Consider the following 21791-nt stretch of genomic DNA (forward strand, 5'->3'; position numbering starts at 1 on the left):
CCTGGTGGGCTCGGACCGCTCCCTCTCCCTCCTCCACCCCCAGCCCCAGGCTGCCGGGTGACCCTACCAGGAGGATGACCCTGCCAGGAGGACACCGAGGCCAGGGCAGGGTTACCTGTACGTCTTACACAGCACTAGGCGCGAATACACCGAGTCGAAGTCTCTCTCAACCTCCCGGCCCGCCGCCTGGGGGGGCAGGGTGAGTGTCGGGCAACGGGGTAGGTACCAGGTCAAAGCCACAGAGCCCAACTGAGTTCAGGTCACCACCCCACCAGCTCCTGCCACCAGCTCCGCAGGGCACAGGGGCTCAGGGAAAAGGACTCTCACCTCCTCGATGAACAGCCAGGGGTGGCAGGCGCCCCCAAGCAGGGAAGGCTTCTTCAGTCCGTGTTCAAACAGGGCCTTCAGGGCTGGGCAGAGGGTCCCTCGCACGAGGTCCGTGACCCCCTCTGTCACAGAATCGTCCCCCGCGATGGAGTACTGAGGGTGGAGGACGGGGTCTGAGACGCCCCAGCCAGCCCCTCCCTGTCCTCACAGCCACTGCCACAAGCCACACGCACTCGGGACGCAGGCCCTGCAATGAGGGTGCAGGCCTCACGGGGCAGAGGCAGCAGCGGCTCTGGGGACGGGCCTGCCTCGAGCGTACCCTCCTCACCTCCTTGCTCCGCTCATCCAGGACTTCCACGAACTTTGCTGGAAACCAGCCTGTGGAAGAAGCAGGGCCCGTGAGGAGCAGGCGGCCTGGTGTCCTGATGCTCCTCACAATGGGGCTGAGGACACACGGGAGCAACGGACGCCGCTGTCTGAGCAAACCCAGTGCCCCGCTGCAGCTTCCCAGCCAGGCCCGCCTTCCCCTTGCCCAGCGCAACACAGGAGCAGACGGAGGCCTCACCTCTCAGGCCATTCAGCTCCCCCACCCAGCAGTGCTCGTCCTTCTGGGAGATGATCTGTGGAGGAAAAGGGCGGGAAACACAGCTCCAGTTGCCTGACTTCATCCTTGGCTGGAAGCTCTGGCCACGTGAGGGCTCGGCCAATCCGCCCGTGGCCTCGGGGCTGGCGGGGACGAAGGCGTCCGCTCCCCGCTCACCGTAATGATGTCGTTCTTGCGGAAGCCCAGCTCGTCATCATCGTGGCGCTCGAAGTCCAGTAGGGCCTTGGCCCGGCGTGGGTGGCCGCGCAAGCATGCCACGTAGTTCTCGTGGTCCCTCTGGTGGCTCTCCATGCTGTAGTCCGGGCTCAGCTCCTGGGTGGGGGGGGGGGGCAGAAAAGCCCACCGCGAGGGGGCGCTCGGAACAGGGCTAGGGCCCCTACTTGAGCTGGGTGCACAGCCCAGGACCTGAGGCTCACCACACTGCAGTTCTTGGGGTCTGTGCACTGGAAGTGGCGTGCCACGCGCAGGATGGCTTCCCGGAGGTCGGCCACCAGCTCCGTCTGCTTGATGTTCTTGGCCTTGAGCGCCTCCAGGTCGTCCTCCCCTGTGAGGCCCAGAGAGCAATGGTGGCCATGGCCCAGCCCGGCCCTGTCCCGACTCCAAGGAAGCGCAGAGTCCACACGGGGTGTGAGGCCAGACGCCCCGCTCTCAGAGCCCAGCCCAGCGCTTGGCCACCCGTGCAGAGTTCTCACCAAAGAGCAGCGACGTGATGCCAGACTTCCTCCGCTGGGTCCTGCGGCGGACAACCTGCAGGCGGGGGAATCAGGTCGGCGGTGGTCCCAGGCACCCGGCGCCCAGCCAAGTGGATGGCGCCCCAGCACTGGGGACAGTGAGCAGAGCCCTTCCGTGCAGAGGCCCCGCCGGCATCTCACTCGTGCCGCCTCCTCTGACATGGCCTCTGAGGCCGGCTCTGAGGCTCAGAAACATATCGTCAGTTCAAATCTGGGTCTGTCCAGGCGGGTCCCAGCAGAGACGCGCCAAGGACAAGGTGGCGGGTCCCTGCACAGCTGTGGTCTGGCCAGGCTGGGCCCTGGGTGCTGAGCTAGAGGGGACGGCGGTGAGCTGGGGCCTCCTCCCTCATGGGCCCACCTGAGAGAGGCTGGCGGTGGGGCTGGCGCCCAGGAGCTGGCCCTGGTCGGCTAGGAGGTACGCCAGGTGCTTGCGGCGCTGGCTCTCCACGGCCACGTCAGTGAGGGAGCCCGCCAGCCGCATGGCCTCCCCCAGCAGCAGGTCCGCGTCCTCCATCTGCGACGGTATGTCCGACAGCGTGTTGAAGATGGAGGCCGAATTCTCCGACTGGATCAGCTCCTCCTCCTGGGCCATGCGAGGGGGGCGCTGTCACTGCCTGGGTGGCATGTGTGACTTCCCTGGATGGTCCTCCCTCCTCCCCGGGGCATCTCCAGAGGGGCCAGGGCTCAGGCCACAGGACACTGAGGCCCGGACTGGAGCAGAGGTGGAGGGCGGGCAGACCCCGAGGCGGCTGCCAGGACAGCTGCATCTGGCACCCGGGGCCCCGGCCTTCACCTTGAGGCGCAACATGCCCAGCGTGGCCTGGAACAGCACCAGGGAGCCCTCGTAGAAAAACAGGTCCCAGAGGCGCAGCAGCAGCCTGATGTGCACCACGCTGGCGAAGGCCGTGAGGAACCAGTGCAGTGTGATGAGGGACAGCTCTGTGGACACAAACCAGAGGCCCTGAAGCTGGCACCAGGGACGGCCGGTGCCGAACAGCCAGAGAAGAGGGGCATCCCCCAGGCACGCAAGCCGTGGAGGAGGTGGAGCAAATCTCCCAAAGCAGCAAGAGGCCATGCTTGCTCCACGGCAGAGAGGAGGCGGGGCGTCAGGGACCATCGGAGAACAAGAGAGCAACGAAGGCAGCAGCATGAGTGGCCGTCGTCAGAAGAGCTCCTTTCCTCTTCCTGAGCTGCCAGCACTGCCCCGTCCTCAGCTGGGTCCTGAGGCCTCAGATCTGCAGCACCTGAGCCAGAGCTCGGGACCCCTTGACCCCAGAGCAGCGGTGGGCTCGGGCCCTTACCGATGTCATGCTCCTGGAGCAGCCTGTCCAGCCGAGGCAGGTACTGGACGATGAGGTGGCGCAGGAGCCGCTGGTCGGTCTGGACGCCCAGCAGGGTGGTGCTGAAGTAGGAGGCGGGGAGCAGGTCCTCGATGATGGCGCACATCATCCAGAAGGCGTCCTCCTCCTCCAGGAACAGCAGGAGGCAGGCAGCCACCTGGCCGGGGCAGGGGGGTAAGGGGCCTCTGCCCAGGTGTCCATGCAAATTAGAAGAGGCACCCCCTCGGGGGTGACCAGTTAGAACAAGGCGGCCTCTGGGGAGTGGGGGGGGTCACACCACAGACCGCATGCCGGCCTCAGGCTTGGAACCCCTCCCTGCTTGGGAACCCCACCCCACCCCCTCCTACAGGCCCACTGCCCCCGTCCCGGGCTGTGCTCACCATGCCCGTGCCCTGGCAGTAGCCGATCTCCGGGTAGAGCCAGGCCAGCGCTCGGAGCACCCTGCGCAGGCGGGGTACACCCACGCTGCTCACGTGGGCGAAGCAGGCGTTGCTGGGCATGGTGCGGAGCAAGTCCTTCTCAATCTGCTGGCAGCCCGCCCACAAGAGCCTGTGAGGCGCAGAGCAGGCGCACAGCCTCTGCACCCCTGACACCGAGACCCCCCGGAAGGAGGCCGGGGGCCCCTGTGTGGGGCAAACCTCAGGTTGGCTTCTCTCCCAGGAATAGAGATTCCTCAGGCTCCGGGTTAAAGTCACCCCCCTCCCTTCAGGATTAGAGCCCAGCTGGTGCCACGTGATCCACGGGGGAGCCTCTAACATAAAATTACAGATTCCTGGGCCTCAAGCCACAGCTGTGGAATGAGAGTCTCTGGAATGAAGCCTGGAAACCTGTATTTAAAATCTCCAGGGGAGGGACTTCCCTGGTGGTCCAGTGGTTAAGAATCCGCCTTCTAATTCAGGGGACGCAGGTTCAATCCCTGTTCGGGGAACTAAGATCCTACGTGCCGCAGGGCAACTCAGCCCGCAGGTCCCAACTAGAGAAAAGCCCGCGTGCCACAACGAAAGATCCCATGTGCTGTAACAAAGTCCCGACACAGCCAAAATAAATAAATAAAACATTAAAAAAAAATCTCCAGGGGATCCTAATGTGCACCGGTCCGGTGGCCTTTTTGACAATCCCTCCCCCCACACCCACCACAGAGGGACCAGGAGGAAACTGGCTGGCTCCAGGCACATGTCTGTAGGTGCAAGGACTGCCCAGGGCTGCCTCACGGCTGCCGAGCTCTTCCAGGCCCCCTTGAAGGGCCTCCCCCTGACCCCCCGCCCCCCTAAACAGGGCCCCACCTGCTTGGCAGCAACGGTCTCATCGTTGGCGCTGTCCTTCACGATCTCTCGGTAGGACAGCTCGGAGTTCCTCTTCTTCTGCAGGGCCCCGGAGAGCCGCATCCACAGCTGATGGGGGGAGCACGGCGCTCAGTCCCCAGGGGGCCCCTGAAGCCTGCGGCCCCCGTGGGCCCCGCCTCACCTGCGGCCTCATGCTGTGCGGCACCCCGGCCAGCACCAGGGAGCGGAGCTTCTCTGAGCGGGGCAGGGAGATGGCAATCTTGTCCCAGGTGAGGTCTCCCACGTCGTGGTTGTGGGTGAACTCCAGGTGGGCCTGCCAGCGCAGCCTCTGGGGGGGGTCCTCCAGCAGCTGGCCTGGGCGGGGGGCGCCGTCTGTGCCTGTGAGGGAGGAGGGAGAGCGACCCCCGCCGCCTGTGCCCCGAGAGCAGAGGACTGGGCTCTGGGTCCGCCGCCCGGATCTCACCGCCAAAAGCCAGGGCCACCTTTCCAACCATCTCCCGTGGCACCCCGAACAGCCAGCGTGAACTCTTCGCTTTCACCCCCAAACCAGATCCGCGAGGCCCCCCCCCACCAGGTGCTCAGGCTCCCCCGCTTCAGAGCACAGGCAGAACCTCGGCCCTCTCGCCCCTCCGACTACGGCCCTAGTCCAAGCTGCCATCTCTCGTCTGGGTTAGAGCGACAGCCTCCTCAGCGGCCGCCTAGTCCTGCCCTGCCTCCCTAGAGGCTGCTCACAGCCCTGTCACAGCTCAGAGCCTGTCACGCAGACAAAGCACCCGACCCCACCTCCTCGCGCCCTGCTCCCTCCACCCCAGCTCTTTCCCACAAATCCACTCGCCTCAGGGCCTCTGCACCTGTTATTCTCCTTCCTGGCCACACTCACTGCCTCACTTCCTCCCAGTCTCTGTTCAAACGTCCCCCACCTCCCCTCCTCTCCCAGCCTCTTCTTGCCCCCAGCATACATTTGTTTGTTTGTTTACTGCCTGGGAACTCACGAGGCCAAGACCACCTGTTTGAGGCACTGGGGATGCACAGTGGGGCAGGGCCGCCCCACAGAGCCTCATCCTTACTCATCCTAAAGCCATGCCCTTGGCCTCCACTTTCTGAAACTTCACCTTCAGTGAATTCACATAAAGTGCACAAACTTTAAGTGTACACCTTGTTGAGTATCAATAAACAAATGTCTAAGCACTGACAGTCTAAACGCTGTCCCCATCAAGACACAGAATACTTCCATCATACTAGAAAGTTCCCTGTGCTCCTCTCAGGCCCAGCTTTTACCTTCTGAATGTCTGCCTGCAAACTAGAGAACAAGGAAGACTCATCAGAACTGGGAGTATGAGTGACCTGAAGGTGAATGGTCTCAGTCAGTTAACGTCTGGTTGGTGACAGGCTACCCTGGGTTCTGGCAGACAGCTTTCCAGCAGCCCACTCGGCAACAGCAGGTGTATTTACAGTAGAAAATAATGGAAATGGCCTAGGGGCCCACTTACAGAAGAGTGGTTATAAAAATATGACAACAGTGACTTCCCTGGTGGCGCAGTGATTAAGAATCCGCCTGCCAATGCAGGGGACATGGGTTCGAACCCTGATCTAGGAAGATCCCACATGCCGTGGAGTAACTAAGCTCGTGTGCCACAACTACTGAAGCCCGCGCACCTCGAGCCCGTGCTCTGCAACAAGAGAAGCCACTGCAATGAGAAGCCCTCGTACAGCAACGAAGACCCAATGCAGCCAAAAATAAATTTTTTAAAAAACAACAAAAAAATGACAAATCCATTGTAATTACAGGGATAGTACACAGCCACTGAAAAACATGCTTTAAAGAGGTCTTAACAGACAGAAAAAATGCTCATGGAATAATGTTAAGAGATATAAGAGCAATATAAAAACATGTATATGATATCATCTTAGTTATGAAAAGTTACATATGGATACACACAAAGCCAGGAAAAAAATACACAGAAATGTCAGCAGTTATCTTCAGGTTGTAGGATAATGGGTTAATTTGTTTTAATCTTTATATCTTGATGTACATTTAAAATTCTCTATAATGAACATTATTGCTTTTATTATCATATGAAGATCAATAAAATTAATCTTAAAAAAAAAACCCAGGGAATTCCCTGGTGGTCCAGTGGTTAGGAGTCAGTGCTTTCACTGCCAAGGGCGTGGGTTCAATCCCTGGTTGGAGAACTAAGATCCCGCAAGCTGCACAACGTGGCAAAAAAAAAACCCCAAAGGATTCCAGATACTTCTAACAGCATCACCGTCGGATATGGCTCTGTCCCTGATTCTGGAACATCTGGGTAGAACATCTAGAGCCCGAGGCCACAGCAGTGTAATCAGTCACTGGAGCTGGTCCTCCCCAAGGACAGTGGAGAGATTACACCCGAGGGGCTATCTCACCTTCCTTGTCCACGCGGAAGCCGAACTCATCATAGCAGAACTCTGGTTGCTCCACTGCCTCTTCCTTCTAGATCCAGGAGTAGGAAGAGTCAGCCTGGGGCTGTGTGCGCTGCTGCCATGCCTCCTAGCCTCCCTGACTCAGACCAAAGGCCACCGTTCCCTGAAGCTTCTGTGGTCATCACTCAGCTCCGGGGGCCACGACCCTCTTGAATTCTCCCAGAGTTTTCCTTGTTTTCCTCAGAGGTCGAAGATAAAATCAAGGCAAGAAACACGTTTTATGTATTTCTGTGTCCCCGTAATACTGAGAGCAGAGTGCCATACTTGTTCCCCAACCTAATGTCCGATTCACAGGGAACGTGGAGCTAAGATACTGTCTCTGATGGGGGCTTCTGACCCTGTGTGAATACGGGGGCGTGGCCCCCCTCCCAGGATGCCTGCAGCGGGCGGTGGGTCCCCTTGGGTGCCCCGGCGTGGGAGCAGAGCCACTGGCACCCACTGGCTGACTGCTGTACCTGTGTGTACTTGGCCAGGATCTCCTGGGGCCACATGCTAGGAGTCAGGGCTGAGAAGGGGCCACTGGCAGAAGGTATGTGGCTTCCTAAAACCAAAAAGGACCAGGAATAGGAGATGAAGAAAATGCAGAGCATTCAGGGGGGAAATTCAAGTTGAGACACCCCCTCTCCCTTCTTCTCCCCACCGTCCCACCCCCCAGAGTGCCAGCATTAAAGGACTGGACCATCTAGAGTGGGATGGATGGGGGAGGGGAGAAACCTAGCAAAGTGCAACTTTCTGGAGGAAGGAAAAGGAAGCCAGCAGTGTGTTACAAGACATAACCTGACTTCATCTCCTTGCCTCTCCCTCCACCTGTGAGTGAGGATTTTCAGGCTGGAAGGAGAGGACAGGGATTCAGGAAAACTGAGAAGAGAGTTGCAGTAGCTCTCCCAGATGCCCATCAGAAGACTTCCTCCTTCCTCCATTACCTGGGCGGTCCACGTGACCCTCGAAGGTCCGTGGAAAACAAGCCTGCTTCCTTCCCACCGGGGTGTCCTCCTGGATAAGACCCCCTTCCCCCTGGAGAGCCTGTCGCCCCATGTCCAAGCCAGGCCCCTGCCTCCCACCTGACATTGTGTGGAGAGGACAGGCAAGTCTTCTGTAGATCCAGACTCGGGAGTTTCCTATCCTAATATCTTACAGCTGGAAGGCTCCTCAAGCTTCATCTGGTCCAGAAGCATTTGCCCTGGTAGGAGTGCAAAGAGGAAAGTCATTTAACGCAGCCCCTCTCCTGGGAGTCCTTTCTACCCAACTCTGATTTGCTGGCCCAGAGGTGGTGGGGAGGTAAATCCTGGCCACTGTTTGACAGGGAAGGAAAAGTCACACTTGAAAGAAAAAGCCTCCTATTCTGAACATTTCATCCGAGAGCATACACTTTGAAGAAGCTACAAAACTATTGTTCTCCAACAGCTCTGTGAGCCAAGAGGAGGGTCTACTCAGTTCCCATACTACTAAGGAAGGAGAGGATCACACAGACTTCCTGATGCTCTGTACTCAGGCAAATGTTTCTTAAAAAAGAAAACAAAAACCAGCCACCACCAAAACTTCCACGAATAGGTTCCTGAGCCAGGATTTTTGAGGAATCACTTAGGTACAACACTTCTGAGTCCGTACCTCCACTCACCCGACACTGACGTTTCCACTTCATCCACCAGTCTGCTCGACCACACCTTCCAGCACCTCACAGCTGGGAAACTAGGAAATTGCCATCTAAGTTTCTCACGTCACTGTTTAACCCCTGCCTCCCTACTTTTTTTGTCCTCTTAAAAAATGACTCAACAATTGAAATGACAAACAGCCCAATTTAAAAATGGTCATAAGGGGACTTCCCTGGTGGTCCAGTGGTTAAGACCCCACACTCCCAATGCAGGGGGCCCGGGTTCGATCCCCGGTCAGGGAACTACACCCCGCATGCCACAACTAAAAGATCTCACGTGCCACAACTAAGATCCAGAGCAGCCAAAATAAATAAATAAATATTAACAAGAAATAAATAAAAATGGGCATAAGATTTAAATAGACATTTCTCCAAAGAAGAGACGTAAATGGCCAATGAGCAGGTAAAAAGATGCCCGACATCATTAGTCATCAGGGAAATGCACAGCAAAACCACAATGAGATTCCACTTCACACCCACGAGGATGGCATACTGGAGACAAAAGTCTTTTTTTTTTTAAATATTTTATTTTATTTATTTTTGGCTGCATTGTGTCTTCGTTGCTGCCCACGGGCTTTTCTCTAGTTGTGGTGAGCGGGGGCTACTCTTTCTTTGTTGCAGTGCGCGGGCTTCTCATTGCAGTGGCTTCTCTTGTTGCAGAGCACGCGCTCTAGGCACGCGGGCTTCAGTAGTTGTGGCACATGGGCTCAGTAGTTGTGGCTCGCGGGCTCTAGAGCGCAGGCTCAGTAGTTGTGGCGCACAGGCTTAGTTGCTCCATGACATGTGGAATCTTCCCAGACCAGGGCTCGAACCCGTGTCCCCTGCATTGGTAGGCAGTCTTAACCACTGCGCCACCAGGGAAGTCCCTGGAGACAAAAGTCTTAAGAGCAGTGTTTGGCCATGTGGGATGACTACACTTAGGCACACAGCTCCTGTCTGTCCTACAGCAGCAGGCACCTGCCATTAAAACTTATCTTCAACATCAAAAAAAAAGACAACAGTTAGTGTTGGTGAGGATGTGGTGAAATTGGAAGCCTCAGACTCTACTGGTGGGAACGTAAAATGGTGGGCTGCTGTGGAAAGTACTGACAGCTCCTCAAAAGGTGAAACACAGGGTTACCACATGACCCAGGAATTCTGCTCCTAGTTATTTACCCACAAGAAATGAAAGCAAGAGTCCACACAGAAACTCGTACTTGGATGTTCACAGCAGAGTTACTCATCATAACCAAAAAAGCAGAAACAACCCATATGTCCAAGAACTGATGAAGGGATATAGGAAATGCATAGAACATCCATACAATGGAATATTATTCAGCTTTAAAATGGAATGAAGTGCTAATAACACAGGTGAACCTTAAGAATATTATGCTCAGTTAAAGATGCCAGTCACAAGAGGATGAATATTGTATGACTCTATTTAAATGAAATGTCCAGAAGAGGCAAACCCCTAGACACAGAAAGTAGATTAGTGACTGCCAAGGGCTGGAGGACAGGGGAAGGCACAGTGACTGCTAATGGGTACAGGGTTTCTATTTGCAGAGATGAAACGTGTTCTGGAATTGGAGAGTGGTGATAGTTACACAACAGTATGAAATACTCAAACCACTGAATTATACACTTTAAAAATAGCGAACTTTGTAGCATGTGAATTATATCTCAATTTAAAAAAATTAAATAAGCCATCAACTGATGCGTCAGCACTTGGGCTCCCTCTGAGTTCCTATTTCTAGCCTGCTCCTATTAGAACAGGCAAGAGCCTATTATCACCCACTCGAGCTTCAACAGAAATGCAGTTTGAGGGGTGGCTTTCTCAGCCTTTTTCTGAATATGAAGCCTTTTACTTCTAACTGTGAAATGAAAGGAAGGTAACATAAATGGAAGGTAACAATGGAGATGTGGGTGAAATATTTTAGGGCAAGTTGCCTTCTAGGTTTTGGTATCATATTCACCTAGGCCTAGACCTCCTTTTGCCATTTTCAAGTGACGGGACCTCAGAGGTGACAGCTGTTGGCCTCGTCTCCTAAGTGCTGTCTGCTGTTGGGAATTCGGGGTAAATGAGAAGGGTCAGGTGAGAAAGAAACAAAAAAGGAAAATCAAAGAACCACTTCAAGGGCACTGTGAGAAAACATTGCCCTATGGACCCTTTCCTCCAGCGAATGTTGAAAAATGGGCACGTGAAAAAAATCCCAGTTCTCTTTAAAGACACACTTGCAAATCTGGGGCCAAACAGCTTGTCCCAAAGGCAGCTCAGCTGGGTCACCAACCTCTACTCCTGCCCCCAGACACACCCTGACCAGGCCACATTTGGGCTAAATGCCCATCGTGGAGGCTTTGATGCCCAGCTGGGAGGGAGCCCTCTTGCTTCCAGACAAGTCTTGCTGAGAAACAGACGGCAGAACCCGCTTCCCTAATGGGCCAGCCATCCTAGACTTGTCTGTCTGTTCTGCGTGAGGAAAACGTAACGTCTTCCTTCAGTGTAACAGGTATGCGGGGCCTGATTTGAATCAGAATTCTGTGCTGGATGGAGCAAGTATTTTAACATTAAAGGGACTGAGCTAGAAGTTCTTAAAATCATGTCATCATTCAGTCCTCACAGCATATTCTGAAGCAGACTATCTCTGGTCCTCACACATGAGAAAACAAGCCTAGAAGAGATGCACGTACAGTCTCCCAAACGGACCCTGATAACTGTGCCCCCTGCCCCACCATGCTCCCCCCACCCCCACCTGGGGAGATGATGTCACTCGGCCACCAGCTTGACAGTGCCAGGAAATAACCCCATGCTCAGCCAGGCCACCGCCAGCCTGGAGCCCTGGGCAGGCACGCTGCTGTGGCACCAGCGTTAGGAGGGCAAGGCTTCCGAGCTCATCCTCTGCCACCTTTGTGCAGAGGCCGGACGGCGCTGCGGTCAAAGTGAAGACCTCTCCAGTCGGACAGATGTGGACTCAAATCCTGGCTCTGCGGCTCCCCCCTTCTTATAACCTTGGGCACGTTCACGTCACCTCTTTGAATCTCAGTTTTCTTCTCCATAGACTGGAGCAACGGTACCTACGTCTCACAGTGGTTACGAGGATGAAGTGAGAACGCAAAGAGCCCCAGCACACTGACACACAGCAAGTGCTCAGGAAGCATCAGGCAATTAGCAGGAGTCCTCATCATTTCCAGAAAGTTACTGTGAATATCTGGGCCCTCTACACTGAGGTTACTCAAGGCCATGTGATACTGCTGATACCCAGCCATTACAACCTGTAAAAACGACAACTTCGTATGGTTCAATGTAACACATGCTAGCTGGGATCATCAGAAAGACTCCTCATCACTGACGCCTCAGAGGTAGTGATTTGGCTGTTTCTTCCAGAAGGGCAGAGAAAGTGTGGAGGAAGTAGGCGTTGTCTATAAGTGGAAGAAAGGAGCTGTCTCTGGCTGTGGAGGACTGAGGGGGCTGGTAAGACAGTTCTCAGTCCGCAGCTCCCTTTCCCAGCCTTGGCTTGCCCACCTCATTCATTCACTCAACAGTTACTGAGCACCGCCATGAACCACACATGGTTCTAAGGGTTGAAACGCAGCAGTGAAAAACCAAAGTCCCAGCCATTACATCACAGCAGAGAATCAGACAACGAACATAAACACAGCTGTGTTAGATGGTGCTAACTACAGTAGTCTGAGGAAAATAAAGCAGGATAAAGGTATAGGAGAGTCAGAAGAGAGGAGCCATGTAGCTAACGTGGTCAGGAAAAGCTCTCTGAGGATAAGGTGACATCCAAGCAAAGACCCAAACAAAAGGAAGTGGGAGACCAAGTCCTATGGCTCCTGAGGGAAGGAAGATCCAGGTAGCAGGAGCAGCAGGGTGAAGACAAGGCCGGACCAGGTGTGGCAGGTGCAGCTGCTGCAGGGGAGAGGGGCTGGGGAGGAGGAGGAAGCACAGTGGGGGGCGAAGCCTGCTCAGGAGGGCCTTGCAGTGCAGTACAGAACTGGAACTTATTCTCCTTACAGGAGGGCTCTGAGCAGAGGCAAACCTGAATCTGATTTAGGATTTCAAAGCTCTCTCTGGCTGCTGTACAGAGAAGACTGCAGGGCAGGAGGGGGTGACGCAGTAGGAATAATGTTGGCTTTGCTACCATGGGGACAGTGAGAAACGGTCAGATCTGGATATATTTTAATGAGTCTCTGCAATAATACGTATATGCCATTTCTCTTACCAACTACCCCCTAGTCCCCAAGTTCCCAACAGGAGCCAGAAGTGATATTGCTAATCTGGGCAGGCAGGTTTTTCCAGCCTCCGGTCACTATGGAAACCTTCCTGAAAGCAGCCATCTGGGAGCTGGCTAAGGCAGCCACGTCACTGGCGGCCCTACTGTTGTCACAGGGGTACTGAGAGGCAGAAACTTTTGAAAAACAAGAAATATACTGGAGGCAGATTAAAAGACTGTCATCTTGAAGCATGTAAGTTTTTAAAATGCCTTTTGATCCAGTAACTATTCTCCTGGAAACTTATCTTAAGGAAATAATTCAATAGACGGGGAAAGGTATGTACATGAAAAGGTCTACTTCAGCATCACCTACACAACAAAAACATGAGGACAATTTACATGTCAAACGTTAGGGGAATTGATCAATGGGTATACTGACACAATAAAATGTGATTTAATCATTTCACATTCCAGTTATGGACTTCCGCTTTTGGCCAAGATGGAGTTACAAGGCCTGGATTTACTTTCCCAACCTGAACAACTAAAAAGCCAGAAAGATACATGAAACGATGGTTTTCAAACATTGGATGACAGGCAGCACAGGACAGTGAAGCCTGAGACAGAGAAAACAATTGAGCTGAGCCCTGTGACGGCCCGCTACCACCTGGAGAGAGTCTGCAGCCAGGACTGGGCACCCAGGAGGGCAGAGGAGCTGAGTTGGGAGCTAGAGGTGGCCGAAGCAGCCTGAAGTTGCAGAGCAGAGACTTGCACAGAGAGCTCCAGAAATCTGCAGAGAGCACCCCCAAACCTTCATGTGAATACTGGTCAGAGCGTGTGTGTGAGGAAGCTACCCAAGGTAGGGAAGAGAGCACCTGCAAGCAACACAAGGAATACTACCTGAAGCTCACCCTACCGAGTCATTGTCATGTATTTTCCTTTTCAGAAATTGTGGAATACAATTTGCCCAAACTCTGTTAAGAATTTTTGCATCTATGTTCATGAAGGATGTTTGGTTGTAGTTTTCTTTCCTAATAACACCTTTTTCAGGTTTGGTATCAGGATGATATCTGCTTTATAGAATGATTTGGGAAGTAGTCCCCCCTCTTCCATTTTCAGGAAGAGTTTGTGTAGAAACTGGTATTATTTCTTCCTTAAATGTTGAAAGGAAATCACCAATGAAGTCTCCTGTGCCTGGAGTTTCCTTCATGGAAAGATTTTCAACTACAGTTTCTTTCATAGAGATAAGGCTATTCAGATTATCTTTATGCCTCCTGGGTGAGCTTTTTCTTTAAAATAAATTTATTTATTTTTGGCTGCATCGGGTCTTTGTTGCTGCGCGCAGGCTTCTCTAGTTGCAAGGAGCGGGGGCTACTCTTCGTCGAGGTGGGCAAGCTTCTCATTGCTGTGGCTTCTCTTGTTGCGGAGCATGGGCTCTAGGTGCGCAGGCTTCAGTAGTTGTGGCTCGCGGGCTCTAGAGCGCAGGCTCAGTAGTTGTGGCGCACGGGCTTAGTAGCTCCGCAGCATGTGGGATCTGCCCGGACCAGGGCTCACACCCGTGTCCCCTGCATTGGCAGGCGGATTCTGAACCACTGCGCCACCAGGGAAGTCTCCTGAGTGAGCTTTGATAGTTTGTGCACTCTCAAGGAATCTGTCCACTATCCAAGTTGTTGAATTTATTGGTAAATTTAGTCCAAAGTATGCAGAAGAAAAAAAAAAGCAATAAACAATAAAGATAACAGAAATCAATAAAATGGAAAACAAAAAAAAAGAGAAAAATCAATGAAACCAAAATCTGTTCCTTTAGAGATCAATAAAATCAAACCTCTGATCAGACTGAACAGGAAAAACAAGAAGACACAGATTACCAATATTATCAGGAATGGAAGAGGATACATTACTACAGATCCTGGAGGCATTAAATGGATAATAAGAGAATATTATGAACAACTTTTGCCGATAAGTTCTACAATACATAAAAACAATACCATCATGACCAAGTGGGATTTATCTTGGGAATGCAAGACTTGTTCAATATTTAAAAAGTCAATCAATGTAATTCAGTATATCAACAGACTGAAGAAGAAAAACTATATGACTATCTCAATAGATGCAAAAGAAGCATTTGGCAAAAGTCAACATCCATTCATGATAAAAACTCTCAGAGATCTAGAAATAGAGGAAGCTTCCTTAACCTAATAAAAGGCATCTACAAAAATCCTACAGTTAACATCATACTTAATGACAAATGACTGAATGCTTTCCCCCTAAGATTGGGAACAAGGAAAGGAGTCAACGTAATTCCAATCAAAATCCCAGTAGGAGTCATACAGGGAGAAGTTAAGTCAGAAAGAGAAAAACAAATATGATATATTAACGCATATATGTGGAATCTAGAAAAATGGTATAGATGATCTTATTTGCAAAGCAGAAATAGAGACATAGACAACAAACGTATTGATACCAAAGGGGAAAGGGGAGCGTGGGATGAATTGGGAGATTGGGGCTGACATATATGCACTACTATATATAAAATAGATAACTAATGAGAACCTACTGTATAGCACAGGGAACTCTACTTAGTGCTCTGTGGTGACCTAAATGGGAAGGAAATCCAAAAAAGAGGGGATATATGTACACGTATGGCTGATTCACTATGCTGTACAGCAGGAACGGACACAGCAGTGTAAAGCAGCTATACTCAGAACAAAACAAAACAAAATCCCAGTAGGATATCTTGCAGAAACTGACAAGCTGATTCTAAAATTTAAATGGATAGGCAAAGGAATCAAAATACTCAAAATAATTTTGAAAGCAGAAAGTTGGAGAATTCACACTACCTGATTTCAATACTTACTATAAAGCTACATGTAGTACAGGTGACACTGGCAAAAGGAAAGACATATAGATCAATGGAACAGAATAGGTAATCCAGAAGTAGACCCATACATATGGTCAATTAACGTTATGAACTGTGTCCCCCAAAAAAGATATGTTGAAGTCCCAACCCTCAGTACCTCAGAATGTGACCTTATTTGGAGAATGGGTCTTTGCTGATTTAACCAACTTAAGACGACCTCATTAAGGTAAGCCCTAATCCATTATGACTCGTGTCCTTATAAAAAGGGGAAATTTGGACACAGATATATAGAGAGAGAAAATATGAAGAGACAGGGAGAACACCATGTGAAGCACAGACTGGAATTATAGTGTAATAAGCCAAGGAACGCCTGGGGCTACTAGAAGCTGGAAGAAGCAAGGAAGGATCCTCCCCTACCGGTTTCAGAGCGAGCATGGCCTTGCCGACACCTTGATTTCAGATTTCTGGCCTCCAAAACTGTGAGACAATATTACTGTTGTTCTAAGTCACCCACTTTGTGATAATTTATTATGGCAGCCCTAGGAAAGTAAATAATTAATTTTCAACAAACATATAAATGCAATTCAATGGAGAAAGGATAGTCTTTTCAACAAATGGTCCTAGAAGAATCACTACAAAACTTCTAGAAGAAAACACAGGAAAAAATGTTTGTGACCTTGGTTAGGCAAAGATTTCTTAGATATTGCACTAAAAGTATGATCTATAAAAGAAAAAAACTTGATTAAATTAGACTTTATCAGAAGCCACTGGTGGTAGAAAATATGTTCAAATCACACATTTAATAAAGAACACGTATCCAGAATATAAGGAATTCTCTAAACTCAGTGAGCTGGAAACAAACAATCCAATTAAAAAAATAAAATGGGCGGAACTTCCCTGGTGGTCCAGTGGTTAAGAATCCACCTTCCAATGCACGGGACATGGGTTCGATCCCTGGTAGGGGAACAAAGATCCCACATACCGCAGGGGCCACAACTACAGAGCCCATGTGCTCTGGAGCCTGTGCGCCACAGAGAGAAGCCCGTGCACCGCAACTTGATAGAAGCCTGTGCGTCACAACAAAGAGCCCGCATGCCGCAACTAAGACCCAACACATCCAAAAATTAATATTAAAAAAAATAAAATGGGCAAAAGATTTGAACAGAAACATTAACAAAGAAGATATACAGATGACAAGCATACAGAAAGATACTTAATGTCATTAGTTATTAAGGAATGCAAATTAAAACCACAATGAGATATTACCATACACATATTAAATGGCTTAAATTAAAAAACAAACCACCTGACAATATTAAGTGCTGACGAGGATTCAGAGCAACTAGAACTCTCATACACTGCTGGTAGAAATGCAAAATGGTACCACAATTTTGGAAGAGGGTTTGGCAGTTTCTTATAAAGTTAGACATGTACTTACCATACAACCCAACAAATGCACTCCTAGGTATGTTTATCTAAGGAAAATGAAACTTTTGTTTACACAAAAACCTGTATGTAAACGTTTGTGGCAACTTTATCTGTGACTGCCAAAATCTGAAAACAACTCAAATGTCCTTTAACTGGTAAATGGATAAAGAACTGTGGTACGGGCTTCCCTGGTGGTACAGTGGTTAAGAATCCGCCTGCCAATGCAGGGGACACGGGTTCCAGCCCTGGTCCGGGAAGATCCCACATGCCGCGGAGCAACTAAGCCTGTGCACCACAACTACTGAGCCTGCGCTCTAGAGCCTGTGAGCCACAATTGCTGAAGCCCACGCACCTAGAGCCTGTGCTCCACAAGAGAAGGCACTGCAATGAGAAGCGCGTGCACTGCAACGAAGAGGAGTCCCCGCTCGCCGCAACTAGAGAAAGCCAGCGCGCAGCAACAAAGACCCAATGCAGCCAAAAATAAATAAGTAAAATAAATAAATTTATTTAAAAAAAAGAAGTCCAATTATAGGGACTAAAGAAATATGGATACTATTTATGATATAATATTAAGGGAAAATGTATGTAGCATGTGCACTCAGAAACGTGTATATCTGTCATTTACTCCCCAAATATTTCCCCAAAACATATCATGTGCTAGGGCAACAATGATTTACAATCTAGAGGGGGAAAATCAAACAGAAAACAAATAGATGGATAAATAAATAAGAATTTCAGAGTATGGCAAGTGATCTGAATAAAACAAAAGGGTGATGTGATATAGAATCCAGGGAAGGTTTGCCTGGGAAAGCAATAAAGCTACTATTTTTTTCTACTGCACCACCCCCCCAAATACCAAAAACCAAACCAAAACAAAAAGAATCCAGGGAAGGAATCACTGACGCACTAGCACTACTTGAATTGAAACCGCAAGGACAAGAAGCCAGCCTTGCAAAGATGGGGGTAGAGTCATGGGCAGAAAGAAAGGCAAGTCCACAGGCTCTCAGGTGGGGAAAGGCCTTGGAAGAAGAGAAAGCCCAGTAACTGAAACACAATGGACAAGGGGGACAACGGTAAGAGGAAACTGGAGAGGTAGAGGCACCCAGATTGTCAAGGAACTGTAGGTCACAGTGAAGGATTTAGATTTTAAGGACAATGGGAAGCTACAAAAGGATCCTAAACATGGCGGTGGCATGAACTAACACGTTTTTTAAAAAATCACTTTGGCTGCCGTTTGGCAAATGGCTTGTGGAGAGACAAGAGTGGATACAGTGAGACCAGTTTGAAAGCACAAGCTCCAGGAAAGATGACGAGGAGTGAGACTAAAGTGGTGACAGTGGATGTGGGGAGAAGTAAATGGATTCAAGATATAACCAGAGGCAGAACCAATAGGCCTTGCTTCTGGGTTGGATGTGGGGAGTGAAGAAAGGGAGCATCCCAAAGTGAGGCCTAGGTTTCTGGTCTGAATTCCTGGGTTTACGATGATGACATTTACTAATATGCTGGTGAGTGGGAAAGAAACAGGTTTGGGGGAAGAGGGAATGAAGAGTTGTAGGATAATTTAAATGTTTCTTAGAAATCCAAGTGGAGCTGTTAAGCAGGTGACTGGATACACAAGTTTACATCTTCAAGGGGATGTAAAAACTAGAGATATAAATCTAGGAGTCTTTTGTTCATCTATCCAACCAACAAATATTTTTTGAGCAACTACTATGCCCCAGACACTGTTCCACATGCAAGGGATATAGCAGTAAAACAAGACAAAGTTCTCGCTTTTATGAACCTGCAGTTTCCTCATCTGTAAAATGATGACAAATGAGAAAATGTAAATCTTTATCACAATACATAGCACATAGTATGTGCTTAATAAAGCCAGCTATTAATATTAGTGACAGAAAAGACAATAAACAAGTAAATGAAAGAATAATTTCAGAGGCAGATAGGGGCAGGACTATTTTTGATAGGTGGTCAGGAAAGGCCTCTCTGAGGAGATGACATTTCAGCTGACACCAGAATGACAAGGAGTCAGCTCCACAAAGACTTAGAAGCTCAAACAGAGGAAACGGCTTGTGCAAGGACCTTAAGGAACAAAAGATTTATTATACTGGAGAAATAAAAGACAAGTGTGTCTGAGATGGAGCAATGAGGGGGAAAGTAGCAGATATCACTGGAAAGGCAGGACGACCTGGATTATGTAGGGCCTACTGCTCATAGCAAAGACTCTGGACTTCATTTTAATGGGAAGCCATTGAAGAGCTTTGAGCATGGGCATGACACGGTCTGACTTAGGTTTTTAAAGAAATCGCATTGGCTACTTTGTGAAGAATGAACTACAGAGGGGTTTAGAGTGGAAACTATTACAGCGGTCCAGGTGACAGATGGTATCTTGGACCAAATCAGTTGAGTTGATGACAAGTAACTAGATTCTGGATATAATTTGGAGATACAGAGGTAGATAATGGGAAGAATCAATGATGTCTCCTAGGCTTTTGACCTGAGCAACTGTGCAGATCCCATTAACCAAGATGAAGGGAGACTGGGGGAGAGCAGGTTTCATGGTTAGCAAGCAATCTGCTTTGGCCATGTTCAGTGGGGATGTCTATTAGACCTCTAAGTGGAGAGGTCAACTGGGCAATTGTATATATGAGTACAGAGTTCACAGTAGTCAGAACTGGAGACGTGAATTTGAGAAACACCAGGACTAGATGTCGTGGCTAAGGAGAGAATGCAGAATAGGGGGCCGAGGACCAGATCCTGGAACATACCAACATTTAGAGGTTAGGCAGAAAAATATACAAAAAATAGTTTGAGGAGTGACCAATGAAGTAGAAGGAACACTAGCAGTGTGTGGCACTGTGGAAACCAAAAGAAAGTGTTTCTACGAGGAGGAGGTGATCATCAGTGTCAGGTGCTACTTAGAGGTCAGGTGTTATGGAGGACAGAGAACTGGTCATTGGTTTGGCAAGCTGGAGGTTGGTGGTGACACTGACAAGAGCTTTAATTGTGTTATTTTTCTTGAACTTTTGGTTTTAATTAATTAATTAAAATAGAAGTATAGCTGATTTACAGTGTTGTGTTAGTTTCTGGTGTAAAGTGATTCAGTTATACATGTATATACACATCTTCCTTTTCATATTTGTTTCCATTATACGTTATTATAAGATACGGAATATAGTTCCCTGTGCTATACAGAAGGACCTTGTTGTTTATCTATTTTATATATAGTAGTTTGTATCCGCTAATCCCAAACTCCTAATTTATCCCGCTCCCCCCCTTCCCCTTTGGTAACCATAAATTTGTTTTCTATATCTGTGAGTCTGTTTGTTTTATAAATAAGTTCATTGGTATAATATTTTAGATTCCACATATAAGTGATACCATATATTTGTCTTTTTCTGTTTTACTTACTTCACTTAGTATGATAATCTCTAGGTCCATTCATGTTGCTGCAAATGGCATTATTTCATTCTTTTTCATGGCCGAGTGGTATCCCATTGTATATATATACCACATCTTCTTTATCCATTCATTTTTCAATGAGCATTTAGTTGCTTCCATGTCTTGGCTTTTGTAAATAGTGCTGCTGTGAACACTGGGGTGCACGTATCTTTTCGAATTAGAGTTTTCCCCAGATGTATGCCCAGGAGTGGGATGCTAGATCATATGGTAACTCTATTTTTAGTTTTTTAAAGAATCTCCATACTGTTTTCCAGAGTGGCTGCACCAATTTACATTCCCACCAACAGTGTAGGAGGGCTCCATTTTCTCCACACCTTCTCCAGCATTTATTATTTGTAGCCTTTTTAATGATGGCCATTCTGACTGGTGTGAGGTGATACCTCATTGTAGTTTTTTTTTTCTTTTTTTTTTTTTGGCCGTGTTGGGTCTTCGTTGCTGCACGCGGGCTTTCTCTAGTCGTGGTGAGCGGGGGCTACTCTTCATTGTGGTGTGCAGGCTTCTCATTGTGGTGGCTTCTCTTGTTGTGGAGCACGGGCTCTAGGCACACGGGCTTCAGCAGTTGTGGCACAAGGGCTTCAGTAGTCGTGGCACACGGGCTCAGGTGCTCCGCAGCATGTGGGATCTTCCCAGACCAGGGCTTGAACCCGTGTCCCCTGCATTGGCAGGTGGATTCTTAACCACTGCGCCACCAGGGAAGTCCCCTCATTGTAGTTTTGATTTGCACTTCTCTGATAATTAGTGATGTTGAGCGTCTTTTCATGTGCCTACTGGCCATCCACATGTCTTCCTTGGAGAAATGTCTATTTAGGTCTTCTGTCCATTTTTTGATTGGGTTGTTTTTTTGTTATCGAGTTGTGTGAGCTGTTTGTGTATTATTGAAATTAAGTCCTTGTCGGTCACGTCATTTGCAAATATTTTCTCCCATTTGTAGGTTGTCTTTTCGTTTTGTTTATGGCTTCCTTTGCTGTGCGAAAGCTTGTAAGTTTGATTAGGTCCCATTTTTAAATTTCTATTGCCTTGGGAGACTGACCTAAGAAAACATTGCTACGGGGCTTCCCTGGTGGCACGGTAGTTGAGAGTCCGCCTGCCGATGCAGGGGACATGGGTTCGTGCCCCGGTCTGGGAAGATCCCACATGCCGCGGAGCAGCTGGGCCCGTGAGCCATGGCCGCTGAGCCTGTGCCTCCGGAGCCTGTGCTCCGCAACGGGAGAGGCCACAACAGTGAGAGGCCCGCGTACCGCAAAACAAAAAAAAAAAAAAAGAAAACATTGCTATGATTTATGAGAGACCTTTAATTTTTAATGGTGAGGGTGGAAGTCCAGTTGAAGTGAGTTGAAGAGGGAAGAGAAGAAAAGTAGTCATCAGCATGAAGATAGTATGTGATTTCAGCCATTTAAAAAATATATAATATATACATGTTGAAGGTAATAAAAAAAGGAATATGGCTGATTTTGT

At 49.4% G+C, this 21791-nt stretch overlaps 1 protein-coding gene across 5 annotated transcripts in view; it reads right to left on the reverse strand.

The window, feature by feature from the left end:
- Window positions 1–21791, reverse strand: part of SGSM3 (small G protein signaling modulator 3) — a 34657-nt gene that overhangs the window by 1966 nt on the left and 10900 nt on the right. For 2 of the 5 annotated variants that reach the window (XM_060166381.1, XM_060166377.1), the window contains exons 2-17: window positions 7810–7928; window positions 7204–7289; window positions 6692–6758; window positions 4467–4663; window positions 4286–4393; window positions 3383–3625; window positions 2964–3159; window positions 2456–2601; window positions 2021–2245; window positions 1624–1678; window positions 1348–1475; window positions 1088–1243; window positions 893–947; window positions 656–705; window positions 328–480; window positions 116–186 (exon numbers count right to left, since the gene is read on the reverse strand). In XM_060166381.1, the coding sequence (XP_060022364.1) occupies window positions 116–186; window positions 328–480; window positions 656–705; window positions 893–947; window positions 1088–1243; window positions 1348–1475; window positions 1624–1678; window positions 2021–2245; window positions 2456–2601; window positions 2964–3159; window positions 3383–3625; window positions 4286–4393; window positions 4467–4663; window positions 6692–6758; window positions 7204–7289; window positions 7810–7816 (1943 nt within the window). In that variant the 5' untranslated portion in view covers window positions 7817–7928. The remainder of the gene's footprint in view (window positions 1–115; window positions 187–327; window positions 481–655; window positions 706–892; window positions 948–1087; window positions 1244–1347; window positions 1476–1623; window positions 1679–2020; window positions 2246–2455; window positions 2602–2963; window positions 3160–3382; window positions 3626–4285; window positions 4394–4466; window positions 4664–6691; window positions 6759–7203; window positions 7290–7809; window positions 7929–21791) is intronic. The other 3 variants (XM_060166380.1, XM_060166379.1, XM_060166378.1) reach the window with 3 other exon arrangements.

The sequence above is a fragment of the Lagenorhynchus albirostris genome, chromosome 11 (genome assembly GCF_949774975.1).
Source record: "Lagenorhynchus albirostris chromosome 11, mLagAlb1.1, whole genome shotgun sequence".
NCBI lineage: Eukaryota > Metazoa > Chordata > Mammalia > Artiodactyla > Delphinidae > Lagenorhynchus > Lagenorhynchus albirostris.